At 39.5% G+C, this 17,398-nt stretch overlaps 1 protein-coding gene across 2 annotated transcripts in view; it reads left to right on the top strand.

Annotated features, from left to right (window-relative positions):
* LOC122809761 (histo-blood group ABO system transferase-like) overlaps positions 1 to 17,398 on the top strand; it is a 1,808,094-nt gene that overhangs the window by 1,669,107 nt on the left and 121,589 nt on the right. For both annotated transcript variants that reach the window (XM_044081487.1, XM_044081486.1), the window contains exon 7: positions 3,387 to 3,521. In XM_044081487.1, coding sequence (XP_043937422.1) covers positions 3,387 to 3,521 — 135 coding nt within the window. The remainder of the gene's footprint in view (positions 1 to 3,386; positions 3,522 to 17,398) is intronic.

Here is a 17,398-nt window from a genome sequence, read left to right as displayed (position 1 = left end):
TGAGGTCCTGGATTCTCCTGGTGAGAAACCTCTGTGGTCTCTCCAGCTGCTGCATGTGCTTTGCGAGGTACATGCCAAAAGGGGCATTGTACTCAATAATGGGCCTTATAAGGGAAAATACAGGGATGTTATGACCTCCTTTTCCCTGGATGAGATACCTTACTTATGAGGTGGGCCATGTAGAAGGCTTTTCCATACAACGGAAGCAACATGGTGGGCAAAAGTCAGTTTGCTGTCAACCTTGGTGCCCAAATTTCTCATGACTGATTGTGTGCTTAGGACATTGTTATTAATGTGATCATTTCTAGGGATGGCCCATCACCCTCTCCAAAGGGGATGATGATGCATTTTTTGGTATTCAGCTTGTGGGCATGTTTCTGGCACCAGTCATTTGTCTGAGTGAGACCCTCTTGGAGGATGTCCACATCACTAGGGGAATTGATGACAGCACCCAGCTTGCAGTTATCTGCAAACTTCATCAGCCATAGCCCACTGGTTTTGGCCTGCACCTAAGAAAAGTATATCTCAAATAGCAGAGACCCCAAGACCGAACCCTGGGTATGCCACTTGTTACGGGTCTACTGCTTGAGGTGGCTTCCCCTATTTTGACTACGTGGGTTCTATCAGTGAGTCAGTTTGCTACCCATCTGGTAACATATGGATTGATGCCTAGTTGAAAGAGTTTATCTATTATGCCCTAGTGGAGAATAGTGTCAAAGGTTTTGGCCAGGTCAAGGTAGGTGGTGTGCACCATCTTCCCCTCATCCATAGCTTTGGTGACTGTCTCAAAGAAGTTGACCAAATTTAGCAGACATGACCTCCCCTTGACGAAGCCAAACTGTGTGGGATCATGTGTTTGGAGGTTGCCAGTATCCTTGCTAATGAGGTCCATGATGATTTGTTCCATGGCCTTGCAGATCGGACTAGTTAGGCTGATGGGTCTATAATTTCCTGGATCGGTGGATGCTCCACCTTTGTGTAAAGGGATGACAGTGGCTGTCCTCCACTCAGCTGGGATGAAGCCAATATTCAGGCTTTGGTTGAATAGGGTGCCTAATGGTGCTGCAAGTTCCTGCCTGAGTTCATGTAGGATGCAGCCTGGGATGTTATTGGGTCCCATGGAGGCTGTATTTTTTGCCTTTGAGAGAGCAGTGATGACCTGTTCCCTAGATGCAAGAGGAAGGAGGCAAGGTACTGGGGATGTTCTGATTTATTGATGGGGGGGGACAGAGGAGTAAAGTTTTCACTAAATCTGTCAACCAGCAAGTTTGCTATATCTATGGTATTTGTATATGTGGTGTTCTTGATCACCAGTTCTGAACAGATCTGTGTGCTTCCTTTGAGGCTGCAGACAGGGAAGACAAATAGAACCCGTAGATGGAGAGTGAGGGAGCACTTATATGCTATAAATAAAGATGATGAGAGCAATGCCCTGGCTTGTCACATATTAGCTCATGATTTGAGACAGAAATTTGTATTTTTGGCCATATAATTAATTAATAAAGGCAGTAGGATAGGTAATTTTAAGAACTATACTGAGAAATGTGGGATTAAATGGATAATCAGATTGCAAGCAGATAGAGCCCACCAGCTCAGTGACAAGTGTTTCACTTAAATAATTTTTGATAGATAAGCCACTTAAACATTGATTCTAATTTTAGAGACAGTGGGGAATTGTTAGGTTCTGTAGGTAAATTAGAGTGCAGGTACATATAGAAGAGGAAATATGTATTTCCAGTAGGTAGCTATTGTATTTGTACGTAGGTTATTGTATTTATATGCTGCCATCGTCTGACCATCTGCAATATTACATGTGTTTATATGGAGAAAACAGTTAAGTGCATGGTGCAGATGTGCTTTATATGATGAATATGGTCTATTACGCGGTGGTAGTGCTGCAGTAGCGTTGTCGCCTCACAGTAAGACGCTGTTCGGTTCGATTCTCAGCTAGAGCATCTTCTGCGTGGAGACATTCGTGAATGGCTGTACCTTCATTGAAGGTTGTGCATCAGGGCTGGTAACTATGCACTTAAAAATCAACTACCAATCATTAGCGGACTGGAGGTCCGCTGTGGCTACCCCTAACCGTGAAAAGCTGAAAGACACAACACAACAACATTGTATGAATATTTTTAAGTTTGATAATTGGAATGTTTATATTTTTTATGGAGTCTTAGGGCAGCTAATAGGTTGGAATAGGAGTTATTTCAGCTTTTAATATGCAATTGATGAAATGATGCTATTGGACAGACTGCTAATTATGAGTTTTAAGTGGAATTGGTTTTAGTTTTTAAGATGTCTGACGAAGTGCCGTTGAAGACACAACCTACCTCACAATAAAACTGTTTTGATAGAACTATTGCTTTGTTTGCTGCCTCTTTGCTGTGAAATTGGGTGTTTGATATACCCCAGCCCTGGTTATCTTCAACTGACTATGTGGATGATAGGTTCTTTATTCCCTTTCGACACCTGTTTACTGAGGATGTGCAGCAGGTGGTAATGGAAACAAGAAAGCATGATGAAAAGAAACTCCCAGAACTGCTTGCCTGGTGGTTGTGCTTTGAATTGCTCTTGCTCAGTGACAGTGGATAAATGGTGAATGCTGTAGTGTCTAAATAGTGAACAGGCAGCTGGAGGCAAAAAAGTGGCTTGCATTTAATGAACTGCAGAATAATACATATTATTGTCTTGAGTGTTGCAGGAAATTGTTTGACGTTCCATGTTGTGTTGCTGGACAGCTGTATAAGGCTTTCAGGTCAAAAGCTGAGGGCTGCATTCTGCCATGCTTACATGTTGAACAGCAATAAAACAGTTACTTTGTGGTTGCTGCAAAAGTTTGGAATGACATCTTCCCCCATTATGCAGTGATCCAAAGTTGTGTAAAGTGGATATGTGGGTGCAGCCTACAACATGGGAGTGTGAGGGGCTTGCTCCACAAGATCAAACATGTTTAATTTGTACAGAGATATTTTATTGACTGTTTCATCAGTTTTATTTATCAACTAGTCATTCAGCAACTTATCTCCCCTTTAATTGAACTGTACTGTGGCTACAATGGATGAAAAACAATTTCTCCAGAAGTAGTTGAGGTGTACATAAATCCTCCGTTGCACTTGCATTTGAGTTCCATATTGATATCAACATATTTTAGAATGATTTTGCATATATCTTAATGAAAAAAGGCAGATTTTGCATATATCTTAATGAAAAAAGGCAAAAGAAAAAGGGCAGCAGAGTATAGAGAACTGCATCATGAAATCACTGTGTCAGTTATTAGTCTAAGACCTAGCTTAGAAATAGATGATAAAACTAAAGTACTTTAATTTTAATATTATGTTGCCACCTTAAAATCTAAAAGTTGATATTCTGATGTTGTCCTTATGCAGGAGGACCGATGTTAACATTTTGACTCCTTGGCTTGCTCCAATCATCTGGGAAGGCACCTATAATTATGACATCATAAATGAACAGTTTAAACAAGGCAACCATTCAATTGGACTCATAGTCTTTGCTGTGAAAAAGTAAGTAAACTTTTGTGGAAAAAATGTTTATTCTTTTTTCTTTCTTACCTGTTGTCTGCTTTCCTGTTGAAATTAAATTTACACTGTTGTGATAACCTTCACATTGTGCATCTTCTGATATTATTCCATTAAGAAAATACTACTTTCTTAAAGAGAATATCATATCTGATATTGTTAATCCTCGTTCATTCCTTACGTCCGGGTAGTCGGTTCTGACCTCGGAACCGAGCCGGCCATCTTCCAAGCTCATGCCAGCTACAAACTCTTGAGCTAATCTCTTACCCAGAATTCCCTCTCCCTGTTACCTAAGATTTCGTTTGCCGTGTTGCCATTCGGTCATGTCAAGCTACTTCTCTTGAGCTAAGTACAATATTTTTCTTCATACCTAAGTTCTAAGACAGCTTTTTTCATAAAAAAGTTATTAGATAGTTATCTCTTACCTTATCGCATGTAGCTGCAACCTTTTTCAAATTCTTTTCAACTCTTCTTTTCTTCTTACCGTAAGGTAATTCCTTTTTTTACCATCGTTGGTAAACCCCTTTCCTTTTTACCTTCAGGTATTTCTTGTACCATTGTTGGTATTTTTCTGGTTTCTCCTTCTTTCCTTCTAACCATGACATTTAAAAAAGGTAGTCCAGGGTTTAAAAGATATTTGGATTGTGGCCATAAATTACATACTTCTCATGCACATTCCCTATGTGTCTACTGCTTGGGTGTCCCTCACTTAACAGTTGACCCACCTTGTGGGATTTCTAAGAACTTCTCTAACAGGACGTTAATTGAAAGGAAAAATACATTAATATTGAAGGGGCTACTTAAATCTCCTTTTTCAGAGGCTATTTCTGGGTCGGAGGCTTCAACCCCTCCAAGATCCCATAAGAAAAAGAGTGATGAGCAAAAAAAAGGCCAAGTCTCTTCCTTCATTCCCAGCTGGGGATTCTCAGGAACCGAGACCTAAGAAAGCTAAGCTTTCCAGTTCGGATTTGACTACTTTGGCTCCTGTGCTTTCGGTGCCTAGACCTTCAGCACCGAGGCCATTGGTGCCATCTATGACTTTGGCACCGACAAGTGTGCCTCATACTGCATCGGTACAGAGGAGCTCCTCAATTCAGACTCCGTTACCAGCACCGACTTTTCAGTCGATGCAGACTGTTATGACGTTGATGAATGTTTCGACGCCCATTCCTTTTTTGGCTCTGACAACTTACCCGGCACTGACTACCTTCTTGGTACCGACCATTCAGTTTTCATCACCGATGTTTTCAGCTCAGGCCTTAGCGCTGACAACCACTTCGGTACAGACCTCATCACTCTCCCTACCCTCCTCTGGACCGCAAGTTTTCATCACCGATGTTTTCAGCTCAGTCCTTAGCGCCGACAACCACTTCGGTACAGACCTCATCGTCGGTGCAGACCATGCCTTCGGCACCAATGATTTCCTCGGTGCAGACACCAGTAGTTCAGACCATTACAGCTCCGTTGTTTTCAGTGCAGACCTCCCCTGTGGTGGGCACCGAGCTTGCTCCGTCCTTGGATAGACCTGACTCTCCCTCAGCCATGTCCGTGAAATCCACTAGAAGCCTCTCTGAACATGATGTGTTGCGTCTTGTGGATCAATTGCTTTTGGCCAGAGATATCCCACCCCACTAGGACCTATTCTTCCTCGGGAGATGATCACCCTTTACCAAAAACCCCTACTTATTCTCCTCCTTCATTGCCTTTGAAGCCCCTTGATATAGTAAAGTCTTCCCCCACTACGGTTCCCTTTATGGACCTCACTAAGGAGCTGTAGTTGCTTTTGTGGCAGGATAGTCTTGCCATGGCCCAGGATGTCAGCTGTGGCATATGTACTTTGGTGTTTCACAGCCATCCAGGGACTCCGGGTCGGCAGGCTGAGACACTTCGGCAAGGGGTGACCCCTGCCGTGGGTCCCCACCCCTTTTCAGGTGGACCAGCCTTCCAGCTAATGGAGAAGGCTCTTGCATCAGTTGGCAATCCTGTGCTATCACTCTCCCTACCCTCCTCTGGACCGCAATGTGCAAGAGCCTCTCATAGCGGACACCGGGCGCAAGAGCCACAGAACATACTCCCACAGGAGACCCCTTTTGCTCTGTCTTCCCCAGCTTCTCCCTCTGAGGAAGATCATCAAAAGAGCTTGTGCAAGAGGAAGCACATGGACTCCACAGAGGAGTCCCTTACTGAAGACACAGACTTTGATGATGGGGAAGGGTCCCCACGATCACCCTCTGAGGTATCCTTTGGTGATATCCTTGAAATCCTTAAACAGAGAGGTGATTGGCAGCCCTCTAACCCAACCTATGAAGAGTCTGTGTTCCTGCAGGCCTTTCTTGCCCAGCCCCCTACCTCCTGGGTTACTCCACCTGCCAACAAACTTGTCCAGCTCATTGTGCAGCATGCGTGTAAGGCTCCTGACACCATTGAGGCCATTCCCCGGAGGCCAGAAAAATGTCCCCTCATGCTAGTGATCCCCATTGATCCAAAGGTCTTCCTGTAGATGCCTTGGTGGTGGCGGCCGCAACTAAAAAGGACCTGGCGGAAGAAGAAAGCCAGACTGTCCATCCACCCAATAAAGAGTCCTGGGCTCTGGACAGAATAGGGAAGTGTACCTTTGCATCAGTGACCTTTTCAGTTGGGTCCCTGAACTATATGGCACATTTTACCAGGCTTCAAAGAGACTTAATTTCTGAGCTCTCTGAAACTTTGGCTGGAGCTGTCTCTGATGAGGTCCATGACAATGGCCTCTCAGCTAGTCACCATTGAATCGATATCTAACTCCTCCATGCACCTGATATCTCACATATCAGAAGGAGCAGCTAGAGCGGTGGGTACAGGCATTGTTCTGAGACGCCATGCCTGGATGTGCTTGTGTAATTTCGCGGAACCCTTCAAGGCTTCCTTTTTCAATGCTCCCATTGAAGCCTCTTTGTTCGGACCCAAGGTTAAAAGCACACTGGCCAGATGTGAACAGGACGGTAAGACCCTTTCTGCTGTGGGTGTCCATTATTCTTCCCTTCAACGGGCTTTCTCCAGAAACCAGAAGAGTGGGAAGATATGGCACAAAAACTCTCAAGGTTCTTTCCGTGACACACAGGCTGAGTTCTCCCCTAGAGGCAGAGGGAGAAACTCTCAGGGAAGACACCCCTTTTGGCGCAGAAGGGGTCTGCATAACCAGGGTTCCAGGGATTCTTTCCCTGGCCAATCCAACCAGCACTCCTGAAGAGCGGCCCAACTGCTTTCCTCTGGAAGTGGTTGGGGGTCATTTCTCTTTGTGCCCTTCTGCCTGGCTAACCATTACCACCGATTCTTGGGTACAAAGGATAATAACCAGAAGTTATCATATCCCTTTTGACCTTTGTCCTGCTCCCCTAAAAACTTACCCGACATTCCACCCAGTCAAAGGGAAGAAGTAGCATTAGAGATTTCAAAGCTGCTAAGAAAAAGAGTCATTCAAATAGTGCCTCCAGACCAGATAGGATCCGGATTCCACTCAAGACTATTTTTGGTGCCAAAATAAAATGGGGACTGGAGACCAATTTTGGATCCCAGTGTATTGAACAAGTTTGTAAAGGTACAGAAATTCCAGATGGTCACAATACAGTCTATCCTTCCACTTTTGGAAAAAGATGATTGGTTGTGCTTGATAGATCTTCAAGATGCGTGCTACCACATAAAAGTGGACAGACCATCAAGAAGATTCCTTCACTTCCATGCAGGAGCCAGTCATTACCAGTTCAGAGTACTGCCCTTCGGACTCTCTACAGCCCCCAGAGTGTTCACAAAGTGCATGGCAGTCATCACAGCTCACTTGCGACTACAAGGATTCCAGGTGTTTCCATACCTAGATGACTGACTCATTTCCGCCCCCACCAGACATCTATTGAAAGAAGCCCTGGCATACTCTCTTCTCACTGCAGAAAAGCTAGGCATAACCATAAACTGGCTAAAATCCAGTCTCACCCCATCTCAGTCCACAGAATTCATAGGGGTCATCATGAACACAAAAAATTGCAGAGCATTCATTCCAGAGCACAGAGTTGTAAGGATAAAGCAGCAACTGATTCCTATCCTTTCAAGGGAGAAATCCACAGCTCATTCTGTTCTCCAGTTGTCAAGTTCCATGGTAGCCTCTATTACTATTGTCACCCTGGCCAGGTTTCACATGAGTCTTCTACAGTGGTTACTGCTCACCCAGTGGTATCCCTTTCAGTACCCTCTTTCAGCCAAGATTCGGTAACTCACAGGTGCAAGCAAGATTTAAATTGGTGGATGGTGCACAATTTATCACAATGGTCTCACCCCTTCTCCCCCCAAAAGCCCAAGGCTACAGTGACCATGGACGCCTCCCTGATGTGGTGGGGGGCTATTCCAGGGACAGACAGTCCAAGGTACTTGGTCCAAAATGGAGGCCCATCTGCATATAAATGTTCTAGAGGTGAGGATGGTGCTTCTGGTGTTGCAAGCATTCCATCCCCTGCTGCCGTCTGGGACTGTTGTGATACAATCAGACAACATGGCTGTGGTCTGTTACATCAGCAAACAATGTGGAACCAAATCTTACCCACTCTGTTGAGAGGCCATGAGGATATGGCAATGGGCAATGGCTACCAACCACTTTCTTCTAGCAATGCACATTCCTGGGAGTTCCAACGTGATAGGAGACAGACTCAGCAGGTGTATTCTACAACCTCACGAGTGGTCCCTGAATCCTTTGATAGCGGTGGAGATTTTCAACTGCTAGAGTCTCCCTTGCTGTGACCTCTTTTGCATCCCCAAACAACTACAAATGCAGCAACTATTTCGCCCTGATTCCCCCTCTGGGACAGTCACCCAGGGATGCTCTAGTCCATGATTGGCCCTCATGTCTACTTTATGCATTTCCACCTCTCCTCCTTATTCCCCAGTTTCTGAAGAAAGCCCGCCGGTTGAAGAGCAAAGTAATCCTCATAGCACCATATTGGCCTCGTCAGATTTGGTTCCCCTTCTTTTGGCCTCACCTGCTAGCTCAACCGTGGATTCTCCATCCAACTCCACGGTTGATCTCCCATCCACAGAATCTGATTCACCCCAATTTTAACAGCCTGAAGCTCACAGATGGCTCCTCCAATTCTTCTGATTGCCAGGCAGAATCATCTTTCTTTGCCAGTAAGTGACATTTTTATTGCATCTCATTCCACCAGAATTACGTATCTCAGCAAGTGGAAAATATTTACTATTTGGCTGAAAGAAAAACAGGTAGATCCCTTTTCAGCACCAGTGTCAATAGTACTGGAATATCTGTCTACCTTATTTCAATCCGGTCTATCTGCCTCTACCATTAAAGTTCATTTGGCCGCAATATCTAATTGATGTTCAAGACTCTTCTCTTATGTCACACAAATTATGCAAGACTTTCATAAAAGGCATGAATCATCTAAAACCCTCTTTTAGAGAACCTACTCAACCATGGGACCTGTCATTAGTCTTATAAGCTTTGACAATGTCACCTTATGAACCGGCTTCTTCTTGCGACCTCAAATATTTGTCATGGAAAACCTTGTTTTTGGTCGCCATTACTTCTGCCAGATGTATGTCTGAACTTTAAGCCTTATGCATCAAGAGACCATATTTGATTTTTCATAGAGATAGAGTGTCATTGAGAACTAATCCTTCCTTTCTGCCAAAAGTGATCTCTGAAATGTCCATTAATCAAACCATTGAATTGCCAGTTTTCTTCCCCAATCATTCAGAGCAGAGTATTGCCTACATAACCTAGATATTCACAGGCAAAATTTGCTTCTACTTGAACCGGAGTAAGCCTTCTCGTAAATCAGACCAGTTATTTTTGGCCTATTCTGGACCTAGATTAGGTTGTGCTGTTGCTAAGGTCACATTGGCTAAATGGTTAAAAGACTGCGTAACCTTCATTTATAGAAAATGTAATATCCCATTAACTACTACCATAAAGGCTCATTCTACAAGGTCGGTGGCAACTTCTGCTGCCTTCCATGCCAGAGCCACTTTACATGACATTTGTGCAGCTGCAACTTGGTCTAGTCCTCATACCTTCATCAATCATTACAAGTTGGATTTGGTCTCCAGGGGAAGAGCATCTTTTGGTTCTGTGGTGCTCAGGAATGTCCTTCCATGAGAGCCTCCCAGGAATACAGGTAGCTGGGGACTCTATCCTACATGTAAGGAATGAACAAGGATTAACAATATCAGATAAAGAAGTTATGTCTTACCATAACGTTCCATCTGTATTGTTGATCCTCGTTCAGTCATTACGACCCTCCCTCCTTCCCCCTCCTGGGGCTTTTAGTGGATCTCACCATTAATTTTATTTGTACTGAATTCTTCTGCATTTGTACATACAATGACTATCATTTGTACTGAATTCTTCTGCATTTGTACATATAAAGACTGCAAAGTACTTTTAGTCTAATCTTACAAATTTATTAACATTACTAATAAGCAAAATCTTGGAAAATTCTTATCTCTTTAGAAGTATCTAGTGGAATTGCCACCAAAGGCATACATCCTTTTATTTTAAACTACATACTCAGCAATTAGAAACATTTATGCTTTTTTATACCAACATTGTTTTGCCAAAACATATTAAAATAGTGACCATTCTTGTTTAATTTTTTACATATCTTTACTCTCTCTTTTATAGCTTTAATAAAGCAATTTTAAATTATCTTGTGTATAGCTTTACAGTTTAACAGGTTGTAAATACAATTTAATACTAAACAATACAATAATAACTAGCATAAAATATCTTGGACTTTCATATTTAATCTGTTTACCAGTGTTTCTTATGCATTAATACCTGTTTTTTCCTTTCCCCCCTAAAAGAGTATTGTCAAGAAGGAATGAAATATTATTTATTCCTGTAGCTCTATTTTAGACCCTTGTGCAGTATTGCTTATACAGTCAGTGTAAAACTGAGAGAGTGCCCCTCCCCCTGTAGTATACTGCACTATTGTTTATCTGCTTTATTATGTTAACAAACTATGGACCTTTGTCTGATTTGATCAATTTTTTATAATGCTTTTGCTGTTTATTACCACTAGTAGGTATTTATACCCTCCTGCACAATTGATTTGAACTGTATGTATACTATAGCCCATTTGCTGGCTGTACTTGATGCAACTGAGTTTTTTTTTTTTACTTTTAACATTTACTTGCAAACAGATCAGTGACATCTATGCACAATTGTGACATTTTATTACAATTACCAAATAGGGTTGCCTGTAAACATTTTAACAGTTATGTTTTAATAACAATAATGCTTTAGAAAAAATCAAGCTACTTGTCTGGCAATCAGTCTTGTTTATCTTATCTTTTCAACATTTCCTGTAACTATTCATTTAGTCTAGGAAGGTCTGAGTTCACATTTTTATACTTTATAAACTATAGTTAATTCTTTTGGCATTTTTTTTTTAATTTGATTGTGATTTGCATAACTATGCATTTGTACTACATAAATAGACATTATTTTACAATTAGCTTACATGGATTTCAGTATTTTTTTTTATTTAACTGTCCTGCCATTAATTTTACAAAAACTGTTTGACTAATACCATCTGTGATTTTATTTTATTTTTTTTAATTCAGAACTTTAACTGTTTGGTGTTAAAAACTGTATGTATATTAGATGAAAAGAAAATACATGCATGTCAGTCTCGTGACTTTAAATCTTTATTTAAGCACATCAGTCTTGTGACTTTAAATCTTTACTCTTATTAACTATGTTTATTTAATTTTATACACCAGAACAGTTTCCTGTAACCTTTTGACTATGTTATGAATGGCAGTCATATGCTCTACTTTACTGTAGTACTGATAAATAATTGAATGGAAGTTTTTGAGAATGATTTGTCCACATTTTACCATCCTACCATGTATACTTAACCATTTTCAAAACATAAACATATTATAAAATATGAGAAACAGGAACAAACCACTCGCTGACAAACAGGATAAATGCCCAGTGCTCCAGAAAAACTTAAATGATATTGATGAAACCAAAAGGAGCAACTAGGCTGATGCAGAGTCACAAGTATAAATGAAAGGCAAAATCCTCAGGTTAAAATCCAAATGAAAGGCAAAATCCTCAGGTTAAAATCCAACTTTAATTCACTGCAGGTCAGATAAGCGCTTTCACTCATTCATTTGAGCTTCATCAGATCATGTAACAAAGACCTTCAAGTACATAGGCTACATTTATACAGTTAAAACATCTCCTATTGGCCTACCAAAAGCTGCTTCTTGTTTACATATTCATGAGTTAATCTAATCTTAAAAATATATGCACATATGAACATGCTGAGATGTATAAAATGACAAAGTAAATATAAAAAACATATAAAAACTCTCCGTGAACACTCAAGATGCTCTAATAAATATGTATATATGAATATATATGTCAAAAGAAATGTATTTCAAGGGGTAAATATATGTTCCATCATTTATTATAAAATCTACAAACATTCCTCCGTTTGTTTAACATAGGTTTAATGGAGGCTCTCTCATTGAGACCTAAACCCCTATCTGCTCTCAATCTAACTATCCACATACTCTCCTTGCTCTCAGTATGGTTCCTGATGTCACCTCCTCGTATACTGGGTTTAATATTCTCAAGAGCTCTAAATAAAAAATAATGTTCAGGACCTGCTTGAGCTACGTGCTTAGCTAGGGCATTGTGAGGTGAAGCCTTCCTAATGTGGTAAAGATGTTCTCTTATCCTGTCTTTAAAACGACGATTAGTTTTGCCAACATAAAATGCATTACATATTTGGCACACTGCCAAATAAACGATACGAGTAGTATCACAAGTAGCTACAGCACGTATGCTGAAGTTAGTGTGCATGTCAGGATGTTCAAAAAATGGACTGGGGTCAAGAGAATTACAATAATTACAGCGTCCACATGGTTTTGTGTGTTCAAGAGGCATTGACCATTCATCCCTTTTTGAATAGCATAGCATTCTCCTTAAATTTAATTTGTTCCTATATAGAAAAGAGGGTTTAGTCCCCACAAGTTTACCAATGGTGTCATCAGTACAGAGAATAGGCCAGTGTTTCGTAATAATATTCTTGATTGCTGGACAATCAGTACTATATGGTAAAGAAACCCTTACATGAGTTGATCTATCATCTCTACCATTGTCTATTGTAATGGATCCACCAGTAATAACTGGTCCAAAATAAGGGGCTGCTCTATTCAGTCTAAGTTTATTGACATCTCCGAGGTTGGACTCAATCTCTTGTGATTTATATGAATATTTTTCTCTAAAGAAATATAGGAAGAATGGTAATTTGACTAGAGGGGAGCAGACTAGCTTACTTAAACTCCAGTCATTACAGTCCATAACCATTAAACCAGCTGATAAAGGTGGTCGGATAGTAGTTATGGACACTAGCAAATATCATGTTGCTATGATTAAACTCTTGGAAGATGATTTCTATTTACAAGTTAATGAACAAATAGTGCAAGCTACTATTAGTCACGTAAACAATATGTTATTAGATATGTTGAAAGGTGATATCTTGGATCAAGAATTGTTTGACTATCTCTTTGTTAAGAATCCACTTGTACCAACAATACATGGGTTACCTAAGATTCACAAAGACTCCATTGACCCACCAATGAGACCCATAGTGTCTGGTCAGGGTTGGATCACTGAAAACCTTTCTGTCTATGTTGAGAAACATTTGCGACCTATATTAAATAAGAACAAAGTTGTACTGAAAGATTCCAAACAGTTTTTAACAGATTTGTATGACTGTTTAGGTGGCATTTGTGACGTTGATGACTTGATTTTTGTAACGTTTGACATCAAGTCCTTGTTTACTGTGTTACCAAATAACATAGGCCTGATCTATATCACTGAGTATCTACTCTTACATAGCGAATATACATCAGTTAAAGTAGACCTCATTGTACATTTCCTTGAACTTATTTTGAATAACAATCTTTTCACCTATGACAACAAGTTTTACCAACATGTAGGTGTAGCCATGGGCACACCTTGTGCCAACAGCTACATAAACATGTTTTTGGCATTTTGGGAATTTGAGAGTCTCTTTAATTTAGAAATGTTTAAACAACATGTAACTTTCTATAGACGTTTCGTGGATGATGTTTTTGTTTTATGGAGAGGCAGTGTTGATGATTTGTTTGTGTTCCATACTACATTGAACAACCTCACTGGCTATTTAACCTTCAGTATGAATCACTCTAGAGAGAAGATAGAATTTCTTGATTTGTATATAGAAAAGTTAGCATGTGGTTTGATTAATACAGGTGTCTATAGGAAACCCTGCTATTTCAATACTCTATTACAGCATGATAGTATGCACCCACAGCATATTTTTAAGAATATCATTAGAGGCCAGGGGATGAGAACCTCTAGGCTAAATGCCACAGAAGAAGGCTTCCTGAATGAAGTGAGTGACCTCAAGATAAGGCTAGAAGAACGGGGCTATAGCTCACAAGAGATTGAGTCCAACCTCGGAGATGTCAATAAACTTAGACTGAATAGAGCAGCCCCTTATTTTGGACCAGTTATTACTGGTGGATCCATTACAATAGACAATGGTAGAGATGATAGATCAACTCATGTAAGGGTTTCTTTACCATATAGTACTGATTGTCCAGCAATCAAGAATATTATTACGAAACACTGGCCTATTCTCTGTACTGATGACACCATCGGTAAACTTGTGGGGACTAAACCCTCTTTTCTATATAGGAACAAATTAAATTTAAGGAGAATGCTATGCTATTCAAAAAGGGATGAATGGTCAATGCCTCTTGAACACACAAAACCATGTGGACGCTGTAATTATTGTAATTCTCTTGACCCCAGTCCATTTTTTGAACATCCTGACATGCACACTAACTTCAGCATACGTGCTGTAGCTACCTGTGATACTACTCATATAGTTTATTTGGCAGTGTGCCAAATATGTAATGCATTTTATGTTGGCAAAACTAATCGTCGTTTTAAAGACAGGATAAGAGAACATCTTTACCACATTAGGAAGGCTTCACCTCACAATGCCCTAGCTAAGCACGTAGCTCAAGCAGGTCCTGAACATTATTTTTTATTTAGAGCTCTTGAGAATATTAAACCCAGTATACGAGGAGGTGACATCAGGAACCATACTGAGAGCAAGGAGAGTATGTGGATAGTTAGATTGAGAGCAGATAGGGGTTTAGGTCTCAATGAGAGAGCCTCCATTAAACCTATGTTAAACAAACGGAGGAATGTTTGTAGATTTTATAATAAATGATGGAACATATATTTACCCCTTGAAATACATTTCTTTTGACATATATATTTATATATACATATTTATTAGAGCATCTTGAGTGTTCATGGAGAGTTTTTATATGTTTTTTATATTTACTTTGTCATTTTATACATCTCAGCATGTTCATATGTGCATATATTTTTAAGATTAGATTAACTCATGAATATGTAAACAAGAAGCAGCTTTTGGTAGGCCAATAGGAGATGTTTTAACTGTATAAATGTAGCCTATGTACTTGAAGGTCTTTGTTACATGATCTGATGAAGCTCAAATGAATGAGTGAAAGCGCTTATCTGACCTGCAGTGAATTAAAGTTGGATTTTAACCTGAGGATTTTGCCTTTCATTTGGATTTTAACCTGAGGATTTTGCCTTTCATTTATACTTGTGACTCTGCATCAGCCTAGTTGCTCCTTTTGGTTTCATCAATATTATAAAATATATTTCTTTTGTACAAATCAGCTGTAGTTTCCTGTTCTTTCCCAATGTTCTCTTAAGCTCAGCTGTTTTATAGAGGAAGTCAGTTTCTGTCAGTTTAGCTAATTTATTTTCTTTATCCTGCAACTGCTGTTCAAGAGTTTCCTGTAATGTTGCATGGTCTTTCTGTTATTTTTCAGTAACCTGTTCTGCTGAATCTAAAACTCCTATGCACTTTTGAAAAGATATATGTATAACTTGTCTAAGCTTCCTGAACTCATTGTGTCTGTCTTTTAGAAGTTTATTATATCCTTTTGTAACAAATTGTACTAGAGGTTCTATCAGTAACTGATTTGACTGTCGTTACAATTCTGAAATAAACCTTTTACATTTGGTGACAGAACATAATTGTCTAACATTTGAATATAATGTCAGCATATTAACTTTTCTTGGTTCTTTACCATTAAAATTTTTGTCTGTACACTCTAAACTTTGAATAGTGGCATGCACTGTATTTTTATGACATTGTACACACAATAAACATTTTTTTATACCACACATGATTTTGTTTCAGATACCAGTCAAATATTGCAATCCATTTGCATAATGCCTTACTATTAACTTGCCCTAATAAGGTTTTACATTTGCTAATATGCTGTGTATACATTTCATTCTGTTATTATTATTATTATTATTATTATTACCTCTGACATTCATACTGTATGTAACACGGACATTTTTTCTTACCAGTCAACAGAGGCAGATGGCCAGGCTGCTTTACTGTAGATGGTTGAAAAGTCTCTGTAGTCACTTGTGAAGTTGGTACAGCAAAACTGGCAGTTTCAATCTTACAGCTTTGTATTGTACCTTTTTTTGGAGAATTTATGGCACTACTCACCTTCCTGCACTGCAGTCTCACTCCGGATTTAGACGTCTAATAAACTGTATTATTGCTGCAAACTGTAGAATACTGTAGAAATCTGAAGTACTTCACATAAACGTTAGTTACTGTGCTTTTACAGGAGTGACCTTATACAAGGCATTACCCATTCACTCCCCCTGTTTTTGGATACAGGCTAGGAACATTTGTTAGAGTCACCATTGAAAATGTATTTTAATTTGTGTGCATGTGTGCTGTGCTGGATTTTGCTAGACTGAACTTAGTCTTCTTAAGACACAAAGTCGTGCTGGTAGGGTCACCATTGAAAATTGTATTTTAATTTGCGCTGCTATGCTGTGCTGTTTACTGCTGAATCAGAGACACAGAGCTTTGCATGACTCCATTTGTAGTCTGTTTAAAGCACCAAGCCTTTCAAATTGCACACTGATAAAGAAATATATTTTGCAGCTGTAAGCACAGTTACAGATAACTTATTTTATAATAAACCACACGTACTCTTTCTGTCATATTGTAGCATATATTTACAAAGTTTTCCTTCATTACAGATATGAATGATGACTTCTACAAAATACCTCTCTCTGTCCCTCTCTCTACTACAGTTGTTATATAGAGTGCTAGTCACGCAGATAGATCCTCTTGGTATCTTTTTTGGCCTTCTGTGGGAAGTCACATAATGCTTGTTTTTAGACTTTTCTATTGTCCTGTCAGCAGTTCTGCTGATGTGAAAATGCACAAATGCACGCAATCAGAATAACAGAAGTATGAAAGAAAACATCTGTTTTGTTATTGAAAAAACATCACATATTGCTGAGTTTAGATATTTGTTCTGCAAACATGAGCAAATCATGTCTGATGCTGTGAAGAGAAGTCCGTCTGTTATACATATAGTATGAATGCCCATTTTACATTGCTAAACCCTATACATATATTCAAGCAAACTTTTTATTCTATGCTTTATCTTTCAGCATATTTACAACAGAATTAATTTCAGCCTTATATTCATAATCTCTAACACTAAATATCTAAAAGTTATTGACAATGAGCATGCTAAAAATATATTTAAACTACTGATTTAGTTCAAAGTAGTTTCCAATTAAAAATACAGTAAAGAAGAACTTGCACAGTATTAAAAGAAAATTTGGTTCATGTTTTATTTTACTGCAATATTTGTTGAGAAGTAGAGATATTGAAAGAAATGAACAAATTACAAAATTTTTCAAGAATGCAAGGTATAGAAAG

Source organism: Protopterus annectens, chromosome 8.part0 (assembly GCF_019279795.1).
Source record: "Protopterus annectens isolate FY-2018-M chromosome 8.part0, PAN1.0, whole genome shotgun sequence".
NCBI classification, from domain to species: Eukaryota; Metazoa; Chordata; order Ceratodontiformes; family Protopteridae; genus Protopterus; species Protopterus annectens.
This window is presented reverse-complemented; position numbering and strand designations above follow the sequence as displayed.